The sequence below is a fragment of the Arachis duranensis genome, chromosome 5, assembly GCF_000817695.3.
Source record: "Arachis duranensis cultivar V14167 chromosome 5, aradu.V14167.gnm2.J7QH, whole genome shotgun sequence".
Classification (NCBI taxonomy): Eukaryota; Viridiplantae; Streptophyta; class Magnoliopsida; order Fabales; family Fabaceae; genus Arachis; species Arachis duranensis.
Genome location: NC_029776.3, coordinates 90,731,518 through 90,758,933, shown reverse-complemented (window position 1 = coordinate 90,758,933; position 27,416 = coordinate 90,731,518). Strand labels below are relative to the sequence as shown.

Sequence of the window (27,416 nt, the reverse complement as noted above, 5' to 3'; positions counted from 1 at the left end):
GGATACCAATAGTAAAAATATGTGCACAAAACCATATACACAAAAGACACTTCAAAGATTAGTGACTCCAACCCAAATCATAACCTACAACTCAAATTCTACTATAAAAACACCCCAAGATAAAATACTAATACTTGCAAATATGAAGAGTTTTCTAAATCTAAACCGCCTCTAACAAAATTAGATAGAATTAGTTCAAATTTGATTATGAATAAATTTCTTATCTTTAGTAGCTTAAATCAATTTTGAATTAATCTATGAACTTCAAATTTGATTATATTTAGATTTTTTAAAAATTTTGGCAGAATTTCATCTATAATTAGAAGCCTTATCCAAATTTATATATATTTTTTACAAACCAAATGAGGGTTTTAAAGAAAATTCAGCAGAGTTTTTTTCTTAATTCAGAGACTTTAACCAAAAAAAATTATAAAATTTTTACAATAGAAACAGTTGCAAGCATTAATTAAAACAAACACGCATTCAAGCAAACATCAATTTCTAGCCGTTCTAGTGCACAACCTCTTATTACTCTGTAATTTTTCAGCAAACAAGGGTTTCGAGAAAGCGCCACTAGGCAACCTTCTCTCACTTCCGTCCTAAAGTTCTATCCTAAGAAAAGTAAGTCTGACATAAAACTTAAACAATTCATTATATTCAGAGATAGAGAACCAACATGAGTATTGCACGAACAACCCACAAAATATAACTGCGAAAACTACAAAAGAAGCGAACTTTAATGAATCTAAAAAAAAATAACAGTCCTAATAAAAATGACGACTTATTAAATTCACTAGGTGAAACTAATTCAAAAAGTCATTTAACTTAAGTAATCTAACGAACCTAATTGATAAAAATATATTAAGTTAAACTATAAAAACTAATTCACCTAAAATAATCTAATTGCTAAATAAAGTTAACCCTAACCACCAAAATTGATTGATTTAACCTTAATAAATCTAAATAAAAACACGAATTTTAAACACAAATTTTTAAAGAATTATAAATTTTAAACCTCAATTTTAAAACCGAAATATCCTAAACAGTAAATTAAAAAAATAGAATTTAAAATAAAAATTAAAAAACAAATTAAGCAGATTTACATTTTAAAATAAAAAATTAATAAAATACATATAAAATACAAATAAAATTTAAGAAAATTAAAAAAAAAAACTAAACCTAAAACTTGACAAATTGAAGAATGGGATTCACACTAATATGAAGGAGGAGTCTGAGCCAGCGACAGTTAGAACTCAGTAGCGACAGCGACCCACAACGTGGTAGCAGCAACAGCGAGGCAACAACAGCAATGGCGAGGAAAGAACCATGATGGAATCCAAGGCAGCGACAATGACTCACGGAACTCGGCAACGACGGTGACCTACGAGGCGACAACAGCAACGGCGAGGTAGTAGCGACGGCAATGGAACCCGAGGCAGCGACGATGACCCACAGAACCTGGCAACGATGGCGACCTGACGGTAGCGTCTAGATCTCTGGTGAGAAAGGGAGAGGAGAAGGAAAACCAAGGTGAGAGAAGGAGAGAGGAGAGGGTGAAGCTGCATGCATAAATGATGGGGAAGGGTTTCTGAATTCGAATTTCATTCAATTTTACTGTCGGATTTACCAATGGATAATTTCGACGCTAATGGATATTGTCCGAAATGCCGTGTTTTATTAATTCATATTACCGTTGAAAAATTTCAACGGCAAATCCCTCGATACAATTAGCGCGTATAAAATAAATTTTCGCACCCCTTGTTACCGTCTGGAATTAGGGATGGATTATGGAATTCAATAATAAATTTTTTTGGTGACAAATTTATACTTGTAACCGTCGAAAAATTTGTCGCTAAATTCGCTAGTTACAATGTTCGCTAAATCCGTTGATAAATTCGATGGTATTCAATATTTTTTTTATAGTTGAAACTAAAAAAATACAATAAAATATTATACATCGGAAACCATCTATATATCATGATAATAATGTGTTATTATTATGTACATTAGCAGCAAAATATATGGCACAATTAGAAAAGTATACATAGTTATAATCAGCACAAAATTATCATTAGCAATTAATAGTGAAAGTTGTGATAAATTTATAATGGTAAATTCTTTGTTATTGTGAATATCAAAAGAAAATGCAAAAATGGTACTAAAGATGCGAGATGATAAAAATAAAAATTCAAAACTTTTTGAGTTACTTCAATTAATTGCAATAAATTTTTACCTAGCAAAAAAATAAAAAATAAAAGAATACCCAATAAATTATTGGAATGTAAATTCAAGCAAAAGAGCTAGCTCTAGATAGATAAAAAGAAAATAGAAATTGTAGAGTGGTCTATGATACTGATCAAAATCAAATTAACTCATTACATTCGCCAGATCCCATATATGTACCGGAAATGGATCTTCTCCATTTTTTTTAACACTTAAAGAGAATAAAGTGTGATCTCTTACCTTTAATTCTATAAATGGGACTAAAAATAAATAGGAGAGCGAGAACAATAAAAAGTGAGATTAAATACTGAACACCATCTATTTTTTTTTTCATTGAAGAGAATCCACTCACTTGATGCCTTTTTACCCTCAACTTGGATGTCTCTTCAGATGTGACCACCTACTAAAAACCTACTATCTTTGTTAAATACTTCTTTTCTATTTTAAAATGTTCACTTTTAAAATTGTAATTGTATTTCTTTTACAAATAAGTGTCATACTTCTAAATTAATAAATGAGAGGAAAGAAATTAATAAATAATTAAAGAGAACAATTATGAAATAATCGATGTTGTAGGGGTGTTCAAGATCGGGACACAGATTTTTTTTTTCGGTCTGGATCCAAAGTATATTTTGTCGAATTTTAATTTGCCATTTTTATCCGGTATTATTTTTGGATCGGATTCAAGTTATGCTTTGAGTAATCCAGTCCAGTCCGAAATTGTCTTTTATAAATATATATATTAGAGTAAAATTACTGATGTTATATTGTATTTTTATATGTACAGTATTATTTTTGTTTTAAAATATGATATAACATTTGTTAAATTTAATTTTTTAAAGTAAAATTTTATTACTTTAGTGTATAAAAATTACAAATTTGTATATACTAATTTTATATTAAATCGATCTGGTTTAACCCGATTTATTTTGGACCATTCCGGGTCGAATCAAAATAGATCTATTGGCCTTTTGGGACCAAATTCCGACTCGGCCCATGAAAACTTCTAATAATACCTGTACTCTCTATTAGATCTCCAAAATGCTCAAATATAATTGCCTTTAGTAGATGATATTGACAAAGCATGCTTGCTAGAGGGGTTATTTCATTTTCAGACTGAGAAACATGGAACATGAAGTGTATAACTGTAACAAGGGCTTAGAATTAGAACCTTGACTCCATTTTATCATTCATCCTCTTTACCAAAATGTTCAAACTTATGCCAATTGCTTGGTGTAAAAACGACACTAGCAAATTTTGTTAAGATAGTTAAGAAGTTTGCTACTTAAACTCTTATCAAAACTTTCAATTAAACTCAATTTTCTTTAGTTTACACATACATACGGTTATTTTTTCTTTAGAAAGTAAGAATAGTACGGAAAAAGGCAAAAGATCCTAAAGTGAAGAGATTTGTAAAGTAATAAATAAGACATTACTTACCATTTAATTTATAACTTCTATTATGTATTAGCCTTACAACTTCGATATAAAAAGTGAGTAAACTGTCACTTGCAAATGAATGCTTTACTCAGTGGAACAAGTAACAAAAAGCTTGAGGAGTTTAGTGAGCCTCAAGGCCAAGCTATTAACTTACAGAATAATCTATCAAACTCTACCAATATGCCTAGTATATGGAGGAGAATTGAACGAAAATTGAGGCTATTACATGCATAACTCCACCAATTACAAGCACATTAATGCAATCCTTGTGATGTTTTCAATGGCCAATATTATCATGCATGTACAGTTGGCGAAACAATGTCGACTAGCCGTTCGATTGTCTGCAGCTGATCATATGGCGCAATCTGCATCCACAAGGCAGGAGTCGAAAAATTAATAACGGAACATAATTGCTTCACATGAAATAATTACGAATGGTGGTATGTGTTCAGAACTGTTTGGTTGCTAGTTGCTACATAATCCTAGTTTTCCACTGTTGAATAGATAAACATGGTGTATCAAAATAAATTCCATCGTATCTAGACATAGTTTATGTATGGATACATAATATTTTGATACACCAAATTAGTGGACAAATTCTTGTGCATAAGCCAAGAATTAAAGGCTCTAGTTAGCAAATTAACCAGCAAAATGCAGAGTCAAAGCCTTAACAACTGATATGTTAACAGTATATAGTTCAAAGCTATCTTTCTATTTTCAATTCTAACATTTATATCACCTGACTAAATCCATCAGGCCAAGTTATTGAAACAGCGTAGTTTCCCATTGGTCGAATTTCTTCGGGTTCAATATCTTCAGGAACATCGGTGTATTGCAGTTTCTGCTCCCCAGTCCATTCATCCTGCAATCATTGCATACCAAAATTGAAATGACTTGCAAACCATGCAACATGAGTGTAGTAATGGTGTTGACTTTTCTTCTAAGAAAGCAACATTTTTTGTCTGCTTTATAGCTTAATTATCAGGTATTCAATGTAGCTGGTGTTGACTTTCTGTAACAACTATCTAGTCCCAATAACTAATCTCTTTGAATTCAAGATCAGCTCATATATATGTATAAGCTTCCGTTTTGAACTTTTCTCTTGACTTTGCAGGTCAAAAGGCAATAGCTTTTACTAACTGAATAGTTGTGGCAAAAATGCCGCATAAGCATAAAGAAGTAAACTGCTCTAAATTTTATTTGCTTTATAACCTTATTTTGTTTTCATTCTTTCTAACTTTATGCATCATCATCATGCATACTAATGTTAACAATACAGAATCCAAGTTATGCATTGTTAACTGTAACTCAATTTTAATCTTTGAATCAAACAAAACTCTTAAATATCCACATACCACACTCTGAGCAGATCGGTCGTTCCGTCTCACCGTCGCAGGATGCAGGAAGAATTCCTCATCTGAATCTGGTACCTTCACTTTGATTGCCTTGATTGATCTATCATAGGTGACAGCTGTTGAAACTGAATTCAAAATATAATGTTTTCAGCTAAGAGAAAGTAGAAATGCTTAATCAGAATTTAAAAATATAAAGGTAATCTTGCCACTCAAATATATATCATATTTATATCTAAAAGTTCCTACATATCATACTTAACCAACAACTTTTTGGAATTCTCTAACACAGATACCTCACAAACTGTTTTAACTGCACCATATCGAACAGGGTTGGTTTATGTCAAGTTTCCAAAAATAAATGCATTACGTTCACGCGTGCTTAAAGCGAAAAGTGCATAAAGTTTCTGTGAAAATCATCAAAAGCAAGTGTTGGGAGTCACAAAAATTTACATTTATATGCTCTATAACGTTGCCTAGTATCATAAAAGGTATTAAACATTTCAACTACCACAAACGGATCAGTGAACTTAGAGCCAGTTATATAAGTGAACAAGACTTAGTAGTTGTTGTTATACTATAGACAAGCGAAGAATAGCGTTGGTAGCTTGTAACTAACAGGTACTATAAGATACATTTTCAGTCTTCAATTATTATCAAGGAGTAATATAATACCTTGTTGGCGTATCTTAGCACACTGCTGCACTACACACACTCCTAGATCTTGGAATATCTTGGACGCTTCGCCTTGAGGATCAGCCACCACTTCGGGCATTCCACTATCTCCAGAAGCAGATAGCTGTTACAGTCATTATTGTAATAAACAGCCTTAGTTTGCAGTAAACAATATACCATGTCAATTGCTAAGCATACTATATCATTATCAGTAATATCAATACCATATCTTAGAATATAAAGGAATATCGAAGTCAAGATAAGGTAGATATTCATTATAAAAGTTTAACATGGTCTTGGTATGTTTATACTGATTACACTTATACCACAACAGAACTTGTTGAAAAGTAGCAGCAGTAGGCATAATAACACAATTTATCATGCAGATGTAGAGAAGAATAATTTTCAAGAGTGAACAATAGCGTAACATGAGACATACAGTTGGTCTAATAGGCATATCAAACAGATGAGGTATTCCAAACTGCTGAACAACCTGCATATATGACCAAACCATCAATATGTGCCACATACAAAAGGTAATTTTTAATGTTCTATGTTGAAACAAATAAAGGATAAACAATTAAATAACGTTGTCCATGCCTGAGAACCTGAACCTCTACCAAACGGGTAATATCGCTTTCCATCAGCATCAAAATGACACATGTTTTCCACAACAGCAACGCAAGGCACCTTATTTGTAAACATACAAAATATACATGTTAGTATCACATTTTTAAAATTTGAAACAATCAGTTTCAAGCATGAGTAAGAAAATAACAAATTGGAACAGTTACACCATTGAGTGATAGAAGTATCACCTTTAGCTTTGAAAACATCCGAACTCCTTTTGCAACATCAATGAATGACAGCTTTTGAGGGGTGGTAACAATTACAGCAGCAGTTAATGGAACTATCTGGAGTGATACGACCAAAGTCAAATCAAATGATGATTGGAAATCACACATATTTTGGCAAATAACTACGGGGATATACACTATACAAGCTTCATAAGTCAAACATCGTTGGGCTGGTTGGATTTCAGCCCAAAGATCAAGCTGGCTCAAATGTTAACTCGATCTACAATCAAACCAGCTTCAAGCCAGTTCGGTGTAAGCCATGAGCAATGCAATGCAACATAAAATTAGATGGAAGAATCAATCTACTAATAAGAGAATGAAATATAACAAAGAATATCTTAGTCTAGAGCAGAACCTGGCATAAAGTAAGTTGAATATCTCCAGTTCCAGGAGGCATGTCAATAATAAGGTAATCGAGCTCGCCCCTATATTGTACAAAAATTAATATCACAAATCAAGCAGCACTCATTTAATGTTTAGCAGAATTTGTTTTCTGCCTTTTAGAAATGTATACCACTCGGTAGTAGTCAAAAGTTGGTTAATGACTCCAGAAACCATTGGGCCACGCATTATCGCACGTCCTTGTCCAGCAAATCCGAAAGAGACCAGCTTCACCCCCAGGTATTCAGTTGGAATTATGGTCCTCTTCTCCGGATTCTGCAGCAAAACGCTCAACAATTATGTGTGAAATAAATCACTCAAACTATACATAACAACCAAACCAATTGATTCATCATATATTACCATTTCTAGCAATCGATTTTCAGGAGAGACCATCGTTGGTAAGCTTGGACCATAAACATCAGCATCAAATATACCAACTCTAGCACCCATATCAGCCAAAGTGTAAGCAAGGTTTACAGCTACAGTTGATTTTCCAACTCCTCCCTACAAATTTTGACATGAAAGGTATTAATGATGCGAACCAAAAGTGAATAGATTCAATCATACTTCTAACCAACTAAAATTCAGCTTCAAACCTATTTGAAAATGTATAATTGGTACTTGGTAGTTTTTTTTTTTTTTATTTCTTCAGATACGTTCAATAGAAACAATACTCATATGTTTAAAAAGAAAGGAAAAGTTTCAGGTGTCATATGTTAAACCAAACATGTGAAGAATTACAAAAAGAAAATTGAAGGAAAAAGGTTGAGAAGAAAAAACCTCAACGATGGCAAATAATATAACAAGACCAACATATGATGAAGAAAAAACCTTCCAAAAAGATCAACCTTGCAACTGGACACAGCCACAATATTTGAAATTGTCTGTAGACCTGCCGGAAGTTGCTCTGCAAATAGAGGTCTTGCTGGCTGTGCGGACATTGTGACTTTTACATTTTTTACCCAAGGAAGATTCGTCACCACTTCGTTTGCTTTCTCCTCAAACTGCCATAAATATACAATCAATTAGTCCCTAAACGAGACCAGGATGAGTTTTACAGAAAAAAAGTCCACCACTCTAACCTACATCAGCTGTAGCTCAAACAATGGCAATTGTGTCATTTACCATGTCCTTGATTGGACATGCCGGAGTAGTGAGCTCTAACCGAAAAGATACCTGAGATTCGAAACAAAAGTAATTTAGTAAGAACATCATCATTTACAAGTACATTGCAGAAAAGTTTTAGGCCTGTGGTTTTAAGACCTCTCCAAGAGCTTTATCGATCTGGAGATCTTTGACAAATCCGCATGTAACAATATCCGTTCCAAAGTCTGGATCAATAATCTGAGACAAGGCTTTCAACACATCATCCTCCGGTGTTCCAGTTGATACCGAAGAAGAGCCTACTGCACAGTGCAGATAAGGACTAAGTGAAATCAAAATAACATTTAAACACGAAATTTAGTTAACAAAGGCATGAAGTAAACGCATGTAGTCCATTAATAAATCATTTCTTTGTTTTCTGGTGGCTGAACAACTTAAGGCATAAACTGTAAACAACACTTTCAAATTCTGAACCAAGGCCAAAAGCTTTGGAAAATTCTTCAAATGATGCATGCATGAAACCAAGAACCTTGTCAAGTTTCAACCATGATTCATAAATTCCAAGAAAGACAAGCCGATTTGGCTTTCCATAAACATTTCATTTCAAGCTCTACACATTTACCAATCCAGTTAAGATTCTACAACCCCTATCAAAGGCCTCATAAGTTCAAGTTTGTTCAAGCACTGGATTTACATTCATACAGGCATAAATACATACCCAACAAACCCAGAAGATGCAAAATTCAATTTTGATCATAGAAACAGTTCCTCAAATAAAAACCGTAATTGACACTAGCAATTCCCTTGGCTTCTTCATCAAGAAAACTTGCAGTAAATTCCAAAACTTTTTAACAAACAGTTGATGCCCATGAGTTGGAAATTAGCATCAAGGAAAAAAAAAACATATAAAAACAAAAAATTACCTTCAACAGAAGTAGCTCTGGTAGCACCAGAACAAAAGATGGCCCTTTTGTGATATCTCCATAATGAACTTTGGTCCCTTTGGGACTGAAGAGTTAAATGAATGGCAAACAAAGGTGAAGACTTCAGATGTGAAAACGAACCTGCAACAACAAAGACATAAAAATATAATGAGAATTGTTAGTAAAGAGAAAGGAAATAATGAGAGAAAGTTGAAGTGGATACCCCATGTTAAGTGTTGTGGTTTTGAGGCTCGGAATGAAAGGTTAAGGTATGGTGAAGAAGAAGATGGAGCATGAAGGGGTTGCATTTTTCAGATAGAGAAAGTGGAAATGGAAGGGTGAGGTGAGTGACAGTTTCTGAGCCTCATGTTTTCAGTTGCTACTAGCTACTAATATATATTACTAATTTTATTTTTAATTTATAATAAGTGTGAAGCATATTTAAATTAATTTTTTTATATAATTGACTTAACTTTGTTTGAGTCGGCTCTTGACATTTTGATAAATCGAGTGTAAATTTTAGTACTTCACATTTAAATAATTAAATCTCGATTGTTAAATTAATTAATTAATTATTAATTTCGTCTAATGAAGAACCTGAGCTACACGTGTTCACACGTCCATACCCGTTTCTTTATCATGAAAATTATTTAATAATGTAATTCAATTTTTTTTAATTTAATTTGTTAACATGATTATACTTTCTTTTTTTGTCTTATTACACAGCACGCTCACACTGTATACTTATACACACTAAATTAATTCTTTAAATGTATTCTTATTCCACTTCTTACTTCATCCAAATTTAAATTCGGATGTGGCTATTTGAAAAACACATCATGAGTCACTTGAACTAAGTTTCCAATAATAATAAAAGTGTTTATTTTGAAATATTAAGATAAAGATTAAAAGACTAGAATTTACTATTATGTTTATTAAAAAAAGTATTTACTTGCTTTATTTAAAGAGTGTAAATAATCCTTATCCAATGCAAATGAATTCTCTTCGTGACATCAACCATCGGTTGGCTACTTTCATCGACATTACATACCAATTAAAAAAAAAACAAGGGAATTAATGACAGTTTCAATAAGCATAGTAGTTTAAAATCCATGGTTCTGAAAACCGGACCGGACCGGCCGGTTCAACCGGAAAAACCGGGAACCGGTCACCTAACCGGTCCGAGTAACGCTAATAGTCGTCTGGCAAAAAACCGGCCAAAAAACCAGTCGAACCGGCGGTTAACCGACGAATCGAAAGAACCGTTCGATTTTTTTGCGGTTCAATGGTTTGCAAATTCATATGCCAAACGACGTCGTTTTGGCATTTAAAAAAAAAAAAAAGAATAACGTTCGCGAAATGTATCCCTATTCCCTAACCCTAATCTGATACTCCCCCCCTTTCTTCCATCTTCCCCTTTCTTCCCCAGTTCCCTTTCGAAAAGGGCCTTTCCCCACAGCGTCCATAGCCACCCACAGCGCGCCAGCGTCCATAGCCACCCAAGCCACCCACAGAGCGCCAGCGTCCATCAAGGCCACCAAGGCCAACATAGCCGAGTCCGCGACTACCACTGGCTGAGCCCGCGAGTACCACTGGCCGAGCCCGTGACTACCACCGGCCGAGCTCGCCTCCTCGTCGCCACCCACAACCATCGAGAGCAACAGCGACCACCACCGGCCGAGCCCGCCTCCTCGTCGCCACCCACAACCATCGACAGCAACAGCGACCACCCACAACCATCGACAGCAGCCGACGACCACCGGCCGAGCCCGCCTCCTTCTGAATTTGGTAAGACTTTGTTCTTTCACCTATGCTTCTTGATTTTGTGTTTCTGAGGTTCTGATCTTGTTCTGTGCTCGCCTGTTCTATGCTTGATTTTGGATTTTGATTTTCTGAGCCCCCCTTGATTTTCAGGATTGGTGTTTTTTATTTTGAATATGTTTTGCATTGCTGCTTCTGTTAGCTCGCTCCTTCATGAATCATGAGGAATATTTTTTACATTGCTGCTTCTGTTAGCTCGCTGCTTCATGAATCATGAGGAATATTTTTTGCTGCTTCTGGTAGCTGCTTCTGTTTTGCATTGCTGCTTCTGTTATGTGCTTCTGTTTTGCATTGCTGTTTCTGTTACCTGCTTCTGTTTTGCATTGTTGCTTGTGTTACCTGCTTCTGTTTGCTGTTTTATTATTTTCATCATTGCAGTTATTGTCTTGGAATATGTTTTGCTGCTTCTGTTTTGCTTGTGTTACCTACTTCTGTTTTGCTGCTTCTGTTTCATTATTTTCATCATTGCTGTTATTGACTTTGTTGCTTCATGATGAATATTTTGATTATTTTCATGGTTGTCTGAAGTTTTCTGGTCTTTGGTTTTCTGATTGTTATAGATGGAACAATCACAAAGTAACCCACAGCCACAAGATTCTCAAACTGGCTAGTAATTGTATCTTTGGTTTTCTAGTCTTTGGTTTTCTGTTTCACTTAATGATAATTATGATTTTTGATGAGTTGCACCTTTGATTAGTTGAAAACTTGCTAGTAATTGTATCTTTTGAATGTAGAACATTATGGGTTTGTCATTATGTACTTTTATTTTTTGTTTACTTATAAACTTTGATGTTTGAAGTTGTTTGTGAACCCCTAATATTAAGTAATGGATAATTTATTATGTGAAATATTAAATTTTATTAAGTTAGAGATCATTAAATTTATGTACTTAAGATTATTTTAAGTTTTTTAATAATTTTATTTAATATTTAATTAAACTGGTTGAATCCCGGTTAAACCCCGGTCGAACCAGTAAACTATTGAACCAGTGACTTCACCGGTTTATTGACCGGTCCGGTTCTCGCAACCTTGTTAAAATCAGACAATGTATACATGACCTCATCAAGCGTCTCATCTTTACACTTTTCATTCCTCGTGTTCTTTGTCTTGCTTATTCCACCTTTTTTAAAATCATGCATGAACATTAAACAACAGAACTTATATATTTTTTTAATAATGATTCACATGTTTTGAATAATAACCTCTATATTATAAACACTAACTGTTATCTTTGACTTTGGTTGTAATAATTCTTCAGACTTTGCAATAGAACACTTGGTGGATTTAACAAAGCTTTTCTAAAAAAGGTGTTATAGGAATTTAGATTTAAATATCATTGTAAATAAGAAGCAAGTGATATTTGAAAATATTCTATCAGTATTATGAATTAACCTTGAAGCCATTCATCTGTTTAATGAACTCAACTGTAGCTATTACATTCTCTATTGTTATCTCAAAAAAATTAGCTTTGGTCAATCATGTGCAGTAGATCAGGGCATCGCTTGTAGTAATGGCATACTTGTAGTAATTAGAGCTTGCTATTTTTTCTTCTACAAAGGCTAACGGGAAGGGGCTTCTTTACTCTTAACAATAAAAGGATTGTTAATTCTTTTTACATTCGAATTTGGAGCGGTAGTGCCATGTTTCTGTGACTGCATACGAATAGTTAGCTTCAAAATTTTTGACTGAATTTCTTCAAAGTAAACATCTTTTTACATGCGAGATCACGCCATCACATAGTTTACTGCAATTAGATGCCAATGCACCCACTCGAAACTTCAAAACCCTCTCAACATCATGCTTATCATATATTCTTGTACAACTAAATTTATTCTTTACATTCTTAGTCTACCTTTTGTTGATCAAAAACTCTGAAAGTCAAGCAAGTTCTCGTACTTCATGACACAAAAAATGTGGTTACAAAGAATGCCACACAATTCAAACAACCTACAAGAGCATGAAAATAGATTATTACATCTATGTAGTTCCACCAATAGATTTTTCATCGGGTCTTTTAGAGCAATCACACTAAAATCAGCTTTGTCCCCAACGGTAGACAACAACTTGATATTTAATGTCCCAACCTTCTGAATCTCGTTACATATTTTCTTAAAAATGTCATGAGTGAAACAATTTGTTGCAAATTTTTCATAAACTTCTAAGGAAGTAATCATCATAGGCCCAGAGCATTGAGATTTAAAGTTATCTACTAATTCATTGTTTCTATATTCATTTAATGTCCTATCTAGATTATGTATGAAGTCGATTAGTGTATTCATGCGGTTAACATGAAATATAATCAGGGAGTTTATACCTTCACACTGTGACATCGTTCTAATGTACTCGAAAAATTTTTTCCTTAGAAAATAATGTGCCCGCACCGTCATTGGAGTTTCGCAAGTTTTTGCCATCCATGTATTCCCAACAAGATTGGGCTTTTTCAATATGGTCTCCCATCTCCAATCAAAATCTTTGCGGTCATTGTTGTCATATATTAGACCTTTAAAATTATGTAAAAAATTTGAATTCTTTATATTTTCACATGTATTTCTCTAAAAATGTCATCCACATAAGCTATGAGTTGCATTAGGAACAATATTCTTTATTGCATCTCTCATGGCAAGGTCTCCATGTGTTATTATTGCATTTAGAAGCTTCTCACCCATCGATTCAAGAAAGGTTTTCAATTCGTCCAATAGAAAACCACAACAAAAAATAACAATCTGTCCATGATGATTGCATCTAGAAAATATAACCAATGGTTTGTTGTATTTATTCTTCTTGTAAGTGGAATCAAAAGCAAAAATATCTCCAAAGCACTAATAGTCGACAATTGATTGGCCATCTGCCCAAAATATATATGCTCGGGCTTGTGATCACTTGTAAATATATACTTCCCAAAAATAAGAAGATCGTTGTTAGATTTGTCAATCAAATAATTGATTGTGGTATTTGCATCCCCATTTTTAACTTTTGATCTATGATAACAGTCAATATGATTGTATAAATCTTTGCGAGTGAAACCATTATAATGATATCCACCTTTCTGGCTTGTAATATATCCTATAATATGACACGTCTTGACACCAAATTGGTGAAGGTTCTCCACTTAGACTTTATCGACTACAATTAGATGACGATTGGCTAGAACAAGATATGCAAATATCGAAGGAGTTAATTCATGATTGTAACCTTCAAAAAAATATGATATTTTCCATCTCCCATACTGGTAGTCAAACTTAACCTTAAGCCACGCTTGGCACTTAGTTTTCCTGATTAACTTTGCCTTCATTGTTCTATTGTCCAAATCAAGATATCTCATATTTCGTCACCCCTCTCTATTGCATACAAGTTGTCTACAAATAATTATACCATCCTTATCTTTAATGATGTCGTCCTTCTTCATACAAAGCCATGCTAACTAATATAAGCGTTATAAAATTGGTAAACTTCATCATCTATCCTAAACTCGAGGTTACAAATGTCTCTCCACTATTAAATTCGCAATTCTTTTAACTTCAGCTATGTCTTCATTATTGCTAGTAACATTCAATGAATCTTCATCATCTGAAATTGGTTGATAATTGAAATCATCACCTAAATCGTTGTCCGAATTAATTTTTACATCATCCACATATGTACATTATTTTTCACTTAGAACAATCAAATATGGTAAATCAAAACTATAGAAATTTATTGGGTTATTTATTAAAACATAAATAATTCTTGCTTAAAAATAATTTCATCAAAATATGCATAAATTAAAGACAACTTATGGCATAACTACATGACAATTTTATCCATTGTTAAACCTTATCAATAGTTTTACAATTAAACTTTATCAATTTTTGGTCTTATTTAATTTGATGATGGTGTACGTTCCAACAAATGCATAATAACTAACTATGGAAATGATTCATTCAACTAAAATTGAAGTAAAAAAATTATTCCAACTGCCAACGTATTATTAAGTTTTCTTTTATCAACATTTTCTCCAATTATATATAGATTATAGTAGAAAAAAATGAGTCACGTAAGTCTTAATTTTAAATAATGATATATGACTAATTATCTTCGTCTATAGTGTATACTCTATAATATATGTAAGAGACCGTTCACATCAACTTTTTCAATGCTCTTGAAACAATGCATAAAAGAATACGTCGATTAGAAAAACATTACTTACATGGGAACTGGAATCTCACATTTATTTATTTTAAATTATCTTGGTCAAAGCAGGGATATAGAACATGCAGGTTCAGGATTTACTAAGAACTTCTTCCGGAAAAAAAGGAAGCATATAAATAGCAACATGCTCATCAACACTATATATATAAATTTTGATAGTCCTGGTTTTAGGTTCTTTTCTTTACAAACTAGATAGATATAACCAAAGATTTATTATTGATTTATGACATATTATCATTATTTAATTGAATAGCACCTTTTATACCTGACTTGTGAAGATCTTTTTCTTCTTTTTTTTCGTTGTTTTTCAAAATTAAAAGAAATCTTTGATGGTTGTAAGAAATTTTGTGAAAAGAGAGAAGAGAAAGGACAATCACCACAGTCAATTACAACTTTGAAACTTTGTAGGAATCATCTTTTTTTTTTAATACTGTATTTAAATTAAAAGAATTTGGAAGGAAAAAAAATATAAGAGAAGAAATTGGATGGAAAAATCAAGTTTTCATTATTTGAATCACAAAAGAAATTGAGTGGAAAACAAAAAAAAATATGTGGAACTCATGTAAAATTTTCTTCTCAATTGTGAAAAAAATTGAGAGAAAAACAAACATGATTTAAATTTCAGATTTACCCTTTTGATTTTAATAGTTTTAATATATTATTATAATAAAAATTTATATTTAAACATGATATATGAATAATTTAAATTAAATATATAAAATTATAATATTTTATAATATTTATAAAATATAATAAAACATAAATAAATAAAAATATTTATATTTTATTAAAATATTAATATAATTTTATACCATTATGATTTTTTTTTTTTTTTATTTAAAAAAAATTCTATTTTCTTTTTATCCATTTTCTCTCCATCCAAACAATACACAAATAACTCTACTTTTTTCCTTCTATTTCTCTCTTCTCATTTTTTTTTCTCTTATTTTCTTTTCTTTTATTTTCTTTTCTATATCCTAACAAAGCCTAAATAAGAATCTACTAAAAACTAAAAATCCAAGAGGATCTTTCACTGCATCAAAACAAAATTAAGATAAAATGTATTAATTTGCATCATAATAAAATCATAGAACATACCTAGCGTATAATTCAAACTTATGAAAAAATTAAAACAAATATGGATGGTGAAAATGGAAGCAGTCGAGACACTCATCAGACGCAGCTACAATGAAGTGTACAATCCTAATTTTATTTAATAATAAATATAAAGTCAGTCAAGACACTCATCACAACACACAAAATAAAATAAAGAGCCCAACCTTCATTTAATACATATAGCTTAAGTTATTTTGCAAAAAGGTCCTTCTAAACATCTTATATTTAAGTACATAATTCGAATTCTACAATGCAAATACGATAATAATATAAACAATTGAATGAATACTCATTAATGATCTTTGATATTTTTATCTCATGCATGGTCAAGGTTGATACATGTTGTTAAGGGTGTGTTACCCGTATTTTTATCGCGGGTTTAGAAGAAATCACCTATATTTAATGCCAAGACTATAAATTGTTGCTTGGGCTTGAACATGGATTTGGACCTCAAAACTCAAAAGTCCGTTCATGTTGGCAGTTGGTTTATAAATATTCACCAAACAAAAGAAATTCTTCATTCAAGCCAAGAAACGTCCAAGTGGATGAAATTATGAACCAAACACACCCTGATCACTCAGGAAAGTTTACTTTTTCCACCCTGCTAGTCTTCTTTGACCGTCCATGCAAAAGAGAAAAAGCTAGACATGATTAAAGATGTTAGTAGTAAGAGAAAATCCACAATCATGCAATTATGCAAACTTTGTTTTAAGAATCACCATAGACTTTAGCGTAGTGACAATTCATTTGTCTCCCGAGCAATCATATTTGGGTTTAAAACTTGATTGAAATCAAGTAGTAGATAGAAATCCTTAAAAATATTATGTGTGTAAAATGTAAATATGTAGTATACGTGAGTTTGTAATGTTATAATGTCTAGAATTTAGGAGTGTCTAATTCATCTAACAAAAAAAAATCATACTATATGTATAACAAAAATCAATTATCTATATAAAATATATATTAAAATATAAATANATGTAATATCCAACTTTTTGTATCCACATGTATTTTTTATTCACCTACCTATAACAGATTATCATGTTGAGGTTATAACTCAAAGCTTGTAAGTTAATTCTTTACGAAGACTGCCATATTTATTATTATTGTTGTTAACTTATTATTATGTAACTCCAAGACTTTTGCTCGAGTGAATTTACATTAGGGTTAAAGAACCCTTAAATATCCTGTGATGATAACCAAGGTCGACCAAGGCTTCACACTAATTGGGGTATAAACCTACATTGATTAAAAAGAGAACCCGCATAAAGTAACAAAAAATGAAGCTTGAAGCAGAAATTGAATCAGCAATCACATCTTGTCGCTCCATCAAATGAAAGTAATTGAAAAATGAGATAGAAAAAGAAAGTATCAACACTAATAATATCTTGCTGATTAAATAAATTCATAGTTTTAAAAATAATTGCAATAAATTGAGCAAATAGCAAAATGCCTCCTAAGACCTAACATCCTTAAATCTTCACTTCCAAGGATCATCCCTCCAAGGAAAAATGTGTTACTGCCTCTGCAATAATCATCAATGCAAATCCCTTTAGCAGGACAAAGAAACATCAATGTCCCCAATAATAACAATAATGAATCACTTAGAAGGTGAGCAATAAAAAATGCCTGTACAAGGTGATCTTGTCACTGTAAAATGGTAAGAGCCTTGAAAGAAGCAAACCACACCCTTAATTTGATCCCACAGCTTTGATACACAACCCATTTCTTGCCCTCTTGATTGATATAATATCGGAGAATGAGTCGACGAGTTGCCCGGCCAAACTACTCGGATCATCGATCAGAGTCTGAATGAACGTGTTAACCACCCTACGTTCTTGCTCCGTCGACCTCAAACTGAACCATGTCAGCAACTTCAACCGAAACTCCTGTTTAATATGACCCTGGCATTCTAGCCAACGAATCACTTTCACACAATATTCGAAGTTCTCGTCCAATGAGAACGAACCATCCGCTATGTGCAAAGGAGATCCATTCATCAGAGTGCTGTCACAATCATGCGCCTCTTCGTTCGAGCTTGCTAACCTTTTCTTGCATGCATCTACACGAGAGTCAACAGCCGGGACTTCTCCGGTCGGCCCTTGTGTCCAGATTTGGGAATCACCACTACCATCCGACCCTGCCAAACAGTTTTTTTCGAGATCATGAGAGGCTGCATCGTCGTCCGGCTCAACTGCCTGCTGCAAAGTGCAACCATTATCTTCGTCCCTGGAAGACTCGAAAGGAGGTGTAAGTTCTTCATTTAAATCAGGCACCGAAGCAACATTTAAATCGAGGCCTCGTGGTTCTTGAGCCCAGGCAAGATGCAAAAGTTTTCCAAGGTCTCGAACTTTAAATCCAGAATCAACCATTGAAGAACTCGGCTCCGTTTTGGATCCAAAAGAATTGTCTCCAGTTTGAAGGCTCTCCTTCTTGCGGCCGATGGCAACCGATGAAGACGGACTTTTTTCCAATATCTCTATGCTCTTGGTGAAACACTTGGCCTCAGAATGACCTAAATCGCCCTTATCGGTATAAGATATAATCCTAAAAGTATATTCTGTGCATGGCTGGAGATCAGATATCAAAATCCTCCTCTGAGCTTTCGGAAAGACACAAACAGGATCTTTTGTGTGTGATTCCTCCCTACTCTTGTAATACCAGAGCTTGTAACCCTTAATTTCCTCGGAAGACGCATTTGATATTCCAATCAAAATTATTTTGACTGATGAAGCTGTTACCTCTTCGAAAACAAACTTGCAGGCCGCGGGAAGGGAGCCCTCTGCAAGTTAAATACAGTCATTGTCAACAGTATAATCGAAATTGTTTGGGCCAAAAAACAAAAGGATAAGAAAGGAAGAAACCATAAATAAAGAAGGCAATAATTCCAACCTCCGGATTCTGGATTTGAACTGGGAACAGTGGCCAACCATTCATCAGCTTTCCCAATAGCAAGAGAGCAGAGTTTCTGTACATCACCGGCAATAGGGAGTCTGCTGACAATGCCGCGTGCCATCTTGGAAGAAACCCCATTAACTGGACCAACTTCCGTTTCTAATTTAGCCTTCGCCTCTTGTACAATTTCATGAAGTTGTTTAAATCTTAAACTTCCATTCAGAAGCCTGAAGCTCAAATATATCCGGTAACACAGCACATCTAAACGCCGAGCATCTTTTGCTATATTTAGCTGCTTCTTCCAACATCTGCCATTATTAAACATGAACATCAACACAATGCTGCAAACTTAGCCACCAACGTAAGTGTTGAAAGAGAAGTAACACAAAAATTTATACACCACAACAATTTGTTTCACTACAAAAATTCAAGGAGCCAGGGAAAGGCCATAATGGAATTAATTAATCCTGGAAAAGACACATCAAAGATCCAAAAACTACAGTAGTTGAAAGTTTGCTTATTGTTGCAAGAAAATGATGGACAGAAGGGGATGAAAACATGAGAAAATTCTATTTCCAGTAGTATTATACAATCAGAATGCACATCAATAAACTTTTTGCCACTGAAACAAAGAAATTGGAAATGATTCATCAAAAACCTCCGTATATCAACGAATAGTAGGTGAGGTCATGTAATGTGGTCGGTGAAAAGAAATTACTCACCCAAGTATCCCGGTAACTTTGCCGCAGGATGCACAACAATAACTGCCATCTAGTTGCATCAGTTGCCCATGATCAACTACTCCCACTTTTTCATGCTGAAGAGCACACTCGATGTGGCAAGACATACCACAGGAATCACCTTGGGCTGAGTCGGATGTGCAAACCAACCAAAGACTAGGGTCCTTGTTATCATCGAAAAGGTGGCAAATACAGCAAGAACATCTTCTACAAAATGTATCATCTTTAGACAGAACTGCTCTACAAGCCGAATTCTTACAGATCCACGAGTCAGAATGTCCAAAATCAGAAGGTGGGTCGGAGGTTGGAATGAATCGAGTAGGGTTTTCACCCTTTCGATGTTGTTTCCTTGAAAGCTGATTGCTAGGAGCAGAATATTTTTTCGAATCCTGTTTCTTGGAAATCTTGCTAGTTGACTTTGTTTCTGTCATCCTGATCTTTGTAGAACTGTTCTTTTTGTCCTTATCAAAGGACGTTCTCAGAAGTTCTTTCCTAGGACCAGATTTCAGGAATTCCGGAAGGAGTTCTGAATTTTTCGAACCACCTTCAGAATTGACATTTTTTTGGGATTACTTTGCACACTGGATGAATGGCCTTGAACACCAGAGCCTGAACAGATAACACGGCAACAAAAGCAAAGTAAGTCCTGCGAAGACAGAAGGGAAGCTCGACTAACTAAAACAGTAACACTGAAAGAGACAGATAAATGCCAATTAACTAAAGAGAAATATCGAAGATATTGATAAGATTCATGAAACAAATATAAAGTTCAAATTCAACCATTGACATGACTAGAATGGCAATCAGAGTGTAGTTCAATCTTTGAAAGCCGGGGCAACCTAGATCATTTACAACATAGTCAATTTCATTTGCTTGTATAAGTAATGTCAAAAGCACTTATATTTAACAACTTAAACTAAGATTGTTACTCTCCACACATATGATCTAATTCTCACTACTAATGCCATCTTTTTCCATCGAGCCTTGTTCTATGCATTAAAGGGCAGTTTCTACAACACTTGGACTAGATATATGATCTAATGGGAAGTATAGCCTCACACATCGATTAGGGTCATTTCGTCACAAAAAATTGTCAAAATGAGTCCAAAGATAACACAACAATCTATGTCTCTATGGTAAGATAAATACACTCATAGAATTTGATCACGTGTGGTGAATCACAACCAATTGAACAAGAAGTATAAGCCTAACATTAGAACAAAATCATTTGTCTGTTAAAACATTCCTCCTTGGCTCTTTGCATTGACAGAAGTGATGTTAAATCAAATATTTACCTTCTATTTAGGAACATTCAAAATCTCCAAACATCAATGTTGAAATTATTATTATGCTAATACCATCCTAAATAAGCAAATGAAAGAAATAAGCATTCAAGGGAGACAACAAGAACTAAAGAAAAATGTATTTAATAATGTAAGTTCAAGATGCACAACCGCCAAGAAAAAACCAAAAATCAAGTTGATCCAGGTGAAGAATTGCACATATTGAACAAACAACAGCTACCCAAAATCAGTTAAAATTTCAAAATGATCCCTACAATACACTCAGACAATAAATATTATATCTTCTCACCAAACATGCAATGGTTCACATTGAAAACAGATGAAGCAGCAAAAGTATACACACATCAAATGCCTTCAAATAATTCAAATACCTAAAAGCCTAAAATGTGGTTATATTACTAGAAAACATAGAGCAGGAAAGTGGATACCACATAAGCACCAGATCCTCCCCAAGGGTGAGAAGAGTCGGAAGAGAGATCTTGACAGAGTTTACCCTAGTGAAGCATTTCCAAAGTCACAATGGAGTAGCTACTCAAGGAGCATCGACGGCTAAAATGGCTGCTAGAGTTTAGAATAAGCATAACCCTTTTCATATACTAGATTCTATAGCTCTGTGCAGTTATAGGAGCACATGCTAAAAGCTTTGATTTCAAATTTAACACGCACATCTCAAATTATACCCATAAAGCATTTCAAATGTTTAAATGGAATGTATCTTTTTTATCAATCAAACGATTGGTCTAAAACTCCATGATCTTGATATTTCATGCAAGATATTTCTAACATTACTTCTAATTAAGTACATAACCAAAATTTAAAATTTTCTTTGATGTTATACTATATCTTGCACGATTATCTTATCTTTCTAGTGAACAATGACAAATCAGTTTTTGCAATAATATGAACAACGATCATGATCAAAAATTCTAATTAAGAAAATTTAAGACCCACCGGTAGATTTGTGAAGTTTGTGACCAATATTATTAGCTTAATATAGAAACAGCAGATACAGCTTGGCCATGCTAATTAAGGACAGGGAAATCATACACAAATACACCTTAATGCATTTTGGAAGAAATATTTGAAGAATGAATATGGTCTTTCAGAAGGTTCACAAAACAATCTTGCGTAATTGTGCAGAAATACTAAAAATCACTATTGATGAACTTTTAATACCAAAAAATTTATTTTTGATTTGGAAGCGAATAGGACAACTTAGGGTGAGTTTGGTTTGCGTTTTCATTTTCTATTTTTATTTTCAGTGTTTTTTGTTTTCACCTCCTGGTTTCTCTTTTATCTTCACAAAATTCTGAAAATGGAAAAAAAAAACTGAAAATAAAAACAGAAAATGAAATGTAAACCAAACACACCCTTAGACTGCAGAATTACCCTTTCTAGTTGCTATCAAGACAATGATTAAATTCAATAATAAAACTCACCTCTAAACATTTATAACACCAAACAAAAAATAAAACATATACTTGAATTGGGCGATTACATGTCTTTTTGTATGAGCCATGCTCAACATATATTAGAAACACAAATCAATTCTTTAATGTTTCATATGATAATAACAGAACATCAATGGTAGGTCAAAATTTATATCCATGAGCTTCAAAGGAAAAAACTAATGCATGTTAAAAGTCCAATCAAACCAAACAGGAAAGACCAAAGAAATATCCTATTGAAACCAAACTTCACATTTGGTTTTGTGGAAAATATTCATAACCTTGCTTAAATTGTAACAAACAATTTGAAATGATTTGATTCTGCGTATTTCATTGTTATATTTTCCATAACAGGGTAGAGCTCGGGTTTTTTATGAGGTATAAAACATTTCCGCATTGCCAAAGACAAACAGCATTTTCTAATTTAATAGTGTATAATATTTTTCCAATTTAATAAATTTCCAAAACAATACCACCCCGTGGCAAATGAGATAATACAAATTAGTAAACATAATAGTTCAGTAATCATTAAAACCCAAAACGCTTATTCTGACATAACATTGATCCTTGACTAAAATTAGCCATACACTGGAATTTATCACAACCATTTACACTTACTACGGTATATCATGTCAATTAAAGCATATAATTATAGCATATTATGTCACACCAACCAATCAAATTTCATGTTTTGGCCAGCAAGAAGGAAACAAATCTTGATCAAGGAATAGGGTACATGCAACATTAAAAGGAAAGGAACCATGAGACTGCAAAGTGAAATGATAAGAAACGAACAATACACCCTCCAAAACAAGTTTCAATAACTTATGCTATGAACTGAACTAAAACTGCATAAGAAAACTAAAACTTATACTATGATTAGTATTATTCTGAAACATGTAGTAGTAACACTCTTGAAAACTGCTAAAAATGGCCATCTAGTATAGTGAAGAAAGGGATGTAACAATATGAAATTGAAGGAAATGGAGTAAAATCTTTGTGATTTCACCCTCCTTCAGGTAAGTGCGTATTATTTACTGAGAGAATGAAAGCAAACGAGTGACCATGCCAAGTTTCCGAGAGGCCTAGCCCTCTACTAGTCTTAGTATACTCCCCAACAATCTGAATTGCCCCTCAGCATTATCTCACTTCCAAATATACCTCCCCACCTCACCTATTGAACAGAATCACAGCATTCGAGCATCCTCCATGCTATCCTTCCCACATGGTAACGGGTAAGGGCATACTTCACCTAAGGTTAAGTTAAATGAGTTGGGACAATTTTACTATTATTCCTAGAAACATCCGCATCCGCAGCTAAGCCTTCTATTCCATTCACATCACGGCATCTAACGGAAACTCTCTAAGTAACTATAAAAACGGTGAATGCATGGCAAGAGAACTTTAAAATCATCTATGCAACTTCCAATTTCAGCTGGTACTCCACATGATGTGATGTTTCGACAGATGAACATACTATACATGATAAACTATTCTTCAGCTGGCACTCAGTAGTCAGAGCTACTTATAAAATAAAACGGTGAAGCAAATCGTTGCAACTACCGAAAGAGAAGGCTGAAGAAGAAGCTCGAAAAGCTTACTTCTAGCAAGGAATTTATCTTCTAAATCCATTTGCACTCACTAAACAATATAACTGAATTGCCGTTTTCTGACAAGTAAAGAGAAAAAGCATGACAAGTGTGTCTACATTACTTGTGTAACAGCAAAGAAGGCCGCCCATGAATCACCGCTACACAGGTGATTCGTGAATCATACACGGACCAAATTAAGAAACTAAAAAGAACTTAATTATTTTTACACCAAAGAAAGCTAAAAGTTTTTAACCAAAACTTTGACACAACTACCAGCTTGTTTAAGTAGGAATTCTAATACAAGATCAAGAACAAACAGCTAGCGGGCGATATGAACTCTCAAAAAATCTCTGGATTTTCCACAACTATTGATCTATCAGGGAGACAACAATGGTTCATGTTCATATACAAAAATGCCACCATGTGACGCATGAATTTAACACAAGAAACACACAAAATCACAATGCAGGCTAGAAAAACTATAGAGCACATGACACCAACAAGTATTAAATTGGTAAAAAATAAATAAATAAATAAACACAAAAAGGAAAAAATGCACAAACCACACTGCAATATTACCATATATCCTGCCCATTTAATTGTTAACCAACAATGCCTCATGCAAAATACCCAATTGAAAACACTACAACAAAAAGAACACACTTTTTTTTCAATTATTTCCATTATACTTATTTTCAACATACATTCCAAGCCAAATAAAAAGCGCATACTTCACGATTTGACTTCTTTTCCCATACGCATTGCCGCATTAACAACAGTGTAAAGAAGGGAAAAAAATCAGACAAAGTCTTCTACAAAAAAACACATATAAATATCTTTTTACTAGTAATTTTATTTCACGAAAAATGAAAAGAGAAAATTACTACAAAATTTACAATAACCAGCTGAAATAATAATAGAAACAAATAAAAGCACGTAATTTTAAAAAAAATAATAATAGTAAATTAAAATCTGCACATACGAAAAGAAGAACGAATCTAAAAAAGGGATCCCGAAATAAAGTAAGGAATGAAGGAGTGGTTTTTGCGAAGTGGAGGAGGAAGGAGAAGAAGAAGAATAGAATCACTGACCCTGTAAGTATGGTGAATGGGGAAATCAAGGGCTCTGGAACGAAAGAACCGAAATTTGGAGATGAATCTCGTTTTGGTTTCACAAAACACAAACTATGTTGTCGTTGTTGTTGTTGTTCGAGTTTCGTTCGTTGTTGTTAGTTTGTGACTTTGTGTTGCGTTGAAGAGAGAGAAAGAGAGAGTTGTTGTGAGAGTTGGTCACGTTAATAGAGAAAACAGGTGGGGGTGGAGGGGCACGCGCGCAGGGTGGCGCGTGAGGGAGGAGGTGGAAGTTTGAAGATGTAGGCTAAGGTCTGAAGCAGTCTTTGTTTGTTTGGTTGGATCAGTGTTTTCTTTTCTCTTTACCTATACACTGTACTTGTTTTCATTCCCTTTTCAGGCTTCCAATTTACCTGGATGGACGTTATTGCCCCTCTGTTTAGGTCAGTGAAACTCAGATTTGAAGTTATTATAACCTTCTAATGTACGGTATTATTGTATTGGCGTGTCACTTAGTTCTTCCGAAAGCCCATCTTTGCAAAAGAGAAAACATAGGAGAAAAACCCCTTTTTTTTTAACAATTTAAATAATAAATTTTAAAAAAAGGTTAATTTTAATTTTAAAATTTAAATTTTAAATTAATATGGTTTATTTATATTTAATGAGTCTAAAATATAACCTATTATTTATATTGTTCATAATCTTTATTGTTTACTTAGCAAAATTATTTTAAAAAATTTGATAGAATATGTTTTAATTGAAATTTTGAAGTATTTTTAAAATTTTTTCTGTTAATAAATTTTAGTTTTATCCTAAAATAGTTTAACATTTGTTTTTAAGCAGATGTCAAAATCTAATCTTTCTAATATTTTTAAAAAGATTCTGTTAGAAAATTAATTAGGAGTGAAATTAATTCTAATCAATTAGTTAAAAAATAGATCAGCTAAAAAACAAAAAAAAAAGTAATCTCTCACTATTTTAATTTTTTAAATTTTAAAATCAAAAATAAAAAAATAGTTTAGTTAGTTTATATTATAGTTAACTCTTTAAACTTTTATTTTCTAAAAATATTTTCATCACAATTTAATTTAACTAATTTTTAACTTCAGAACACGTTCATACAAATAAAAAATAGATATAATACAAGATATAACGGAAAGACAAGCAAAAAAATTATTACCAAAAGTCGAGAAAAATAAACAACTTTATATCAAAAGAGTTTTTACCATAGTTATCATAATTGAATCGATGATCAAATCGGTCAAGCTACTGGGTTATTGAGTCATTAGTTCAACCGGTGGGTTATTGGTCGAACCAGTTAATCCGGTCACTGATCAGGCTAATAGATCGCTGGATCATTGCTAACGTACAATTGTTTTCATATGAAGTTGATATTTAAGAACCATTAGATGATTTGACAAATTTGACTAAATTATCATCTAACAATTTTTGACTATCAACTTCATATAAAGATAAACTGTATGTGAGTCTTTTTACCTATTATTATATACTACACGTATTTATTGAAAAAATAATATTAATAGATATCATATAATCATGAAAAAATAAATAAATTGTGGTTAATAAAAAAATTTTATTTATCTTTTTAATTTGTATTAAATATAAAATTATAATTAAATAAAATATAATTGATTTAAAAATAAGTGACTTTAAAATTAAAATAAATTGAATATAAATAAAATAAAAGATGCTATATGTATTAAATTTGTATATATATTGGTAAGAAGCATTGTAACTTAGTGGTTTGATCAGCTTTGTTATACCCTTCAGCTAAGGAGTTTGAACCCTAGCGAACACATTTTGGATTTTTCGGTGGACTTGCAAAACGCTGGTGCGCCATAAGTTCGCCTTCAACTGCGGCCAAACAGTTCGGCAAACCAATATTCATTGAGTTTGATCGGTTCATACTGGTTCTCTACTTTAAACGATTGGAATCTTAGATCGGACCGATATTGAATTCGGTTCATCAGATTTTCGGTCAAATCAGTCAATTCGATCCAATTTTAATAACTATGATTTTTACTGATAACTAAATCATTTTGATATAGCCAAATACTTCAAAGATCTATAAAAAAAAATTAATTGACCTATATTTATTAGTCCTAACTCCAAATAAAAGCCTTTATTTTATTTTATTCTCATAGAAAATTAATACTCCATCTCATATTTATTAGTCATTCAAATTTTTATTTAATAAACAAATTAAAAAATTCACATTTTGATATATTATTCTACAAAAAAAAATATTTTACATAAAGTTTAT

The 27,416-nt window shown here is 33.0% G+C and overlaps 2 protein-coding genes across 6 annotated transcripts; both read right to left on the bottom strand.

The window, feature by feature from the left end:
- Positions 1–3,641: 3,641 nt before the first annotated feature.
- On the bottom strand, positions 3,642–9,334 carry LOC107490446 (fe-S cluster assembly factor HCF101, chloroplastic). Of its 2 annotated transcripts, none has more exons than XM_016111227.3 (15): positions 9,182–9,334; positions 8,959–9,099; positions 8,195–8,337; positions 8,057–8,107; positions 7,780–7,935; positions 7,292–7,435; positions 7,062–7,204; positions 6,903–6,972; positions 6,509–6,604; positions 6,291–6,380; positions 6,130–6,183; positions 5,691–5,814; positions 5,019–5,143; positions 4,403–4,525; positions 3,642–4,028 (listed from the first exon to the last, which is right to left on the bottom strand). In XM_016111227.3, exons 1-15 carry the CDS (start codon positions 9,264–9,266, stop codon positions 3,957–3,959), a joined length of 1,617 nt encoding a protein of 538 aa, XP_015966713.1. In that variant the 5' UTR covers positions 9,267–9,334; the 3' UTR covers positions 3,642–3,956. The 2 variants fall into 2 exon arrangements, with proteins under 2 accessions (XP_015966713.1, XP_015966714.1); XM_016111228.3 differs by having other exon boundaries at positions 8,195–8,334.
- Positions 9,335–17,401: 8,067 nt separating this feature from the next.
- On the bottom strand, positions 17,402–25,464 carry LOC107490447 (VIN3-like protein 1). 4 transcript variants are annotated; one of them, XR_002375976.2, is made up of 5 exons: positions 25,154–25,464; positions 19,701–20,327; positions 18,976–19,286; positions 17,713–18,865; positions 17,402–17,608 (listed from the first exon to the last, which is right to left on the bottom strand). XR_002375976.2 is itself a non-coding variant. In XM_021143055.2 (4 exons), the coding sequence occupies exons 2-4, from the start codon at positions 20,147–20,149 to the stop codon at positions 17,775–17,777; spliced, it is 1,851 nt and encodes a 616-aa protein (XP_020998714.1). In that variant the 5' UTR covers positions 20,150–20,364; positions 25,154–25,463; the 3' UTR covers positions 17,402–17,774. The 4 variants fall into 4 exon arrangements, 2 of the variants coding, with proteins under 2 accessions (XP_020998714.1, XP_015966715.1); XR_002375977.2 differs by having other exon boundaries at positions 17,719–18,865; XM_021143055.2 differs by having other exon boundaries at positions 17,402–18,865; positions 19,701–20,364; positions 25,154–25,463.
- Positions 25,465–27,416: the final 1,952 nt, after the last annotated feature.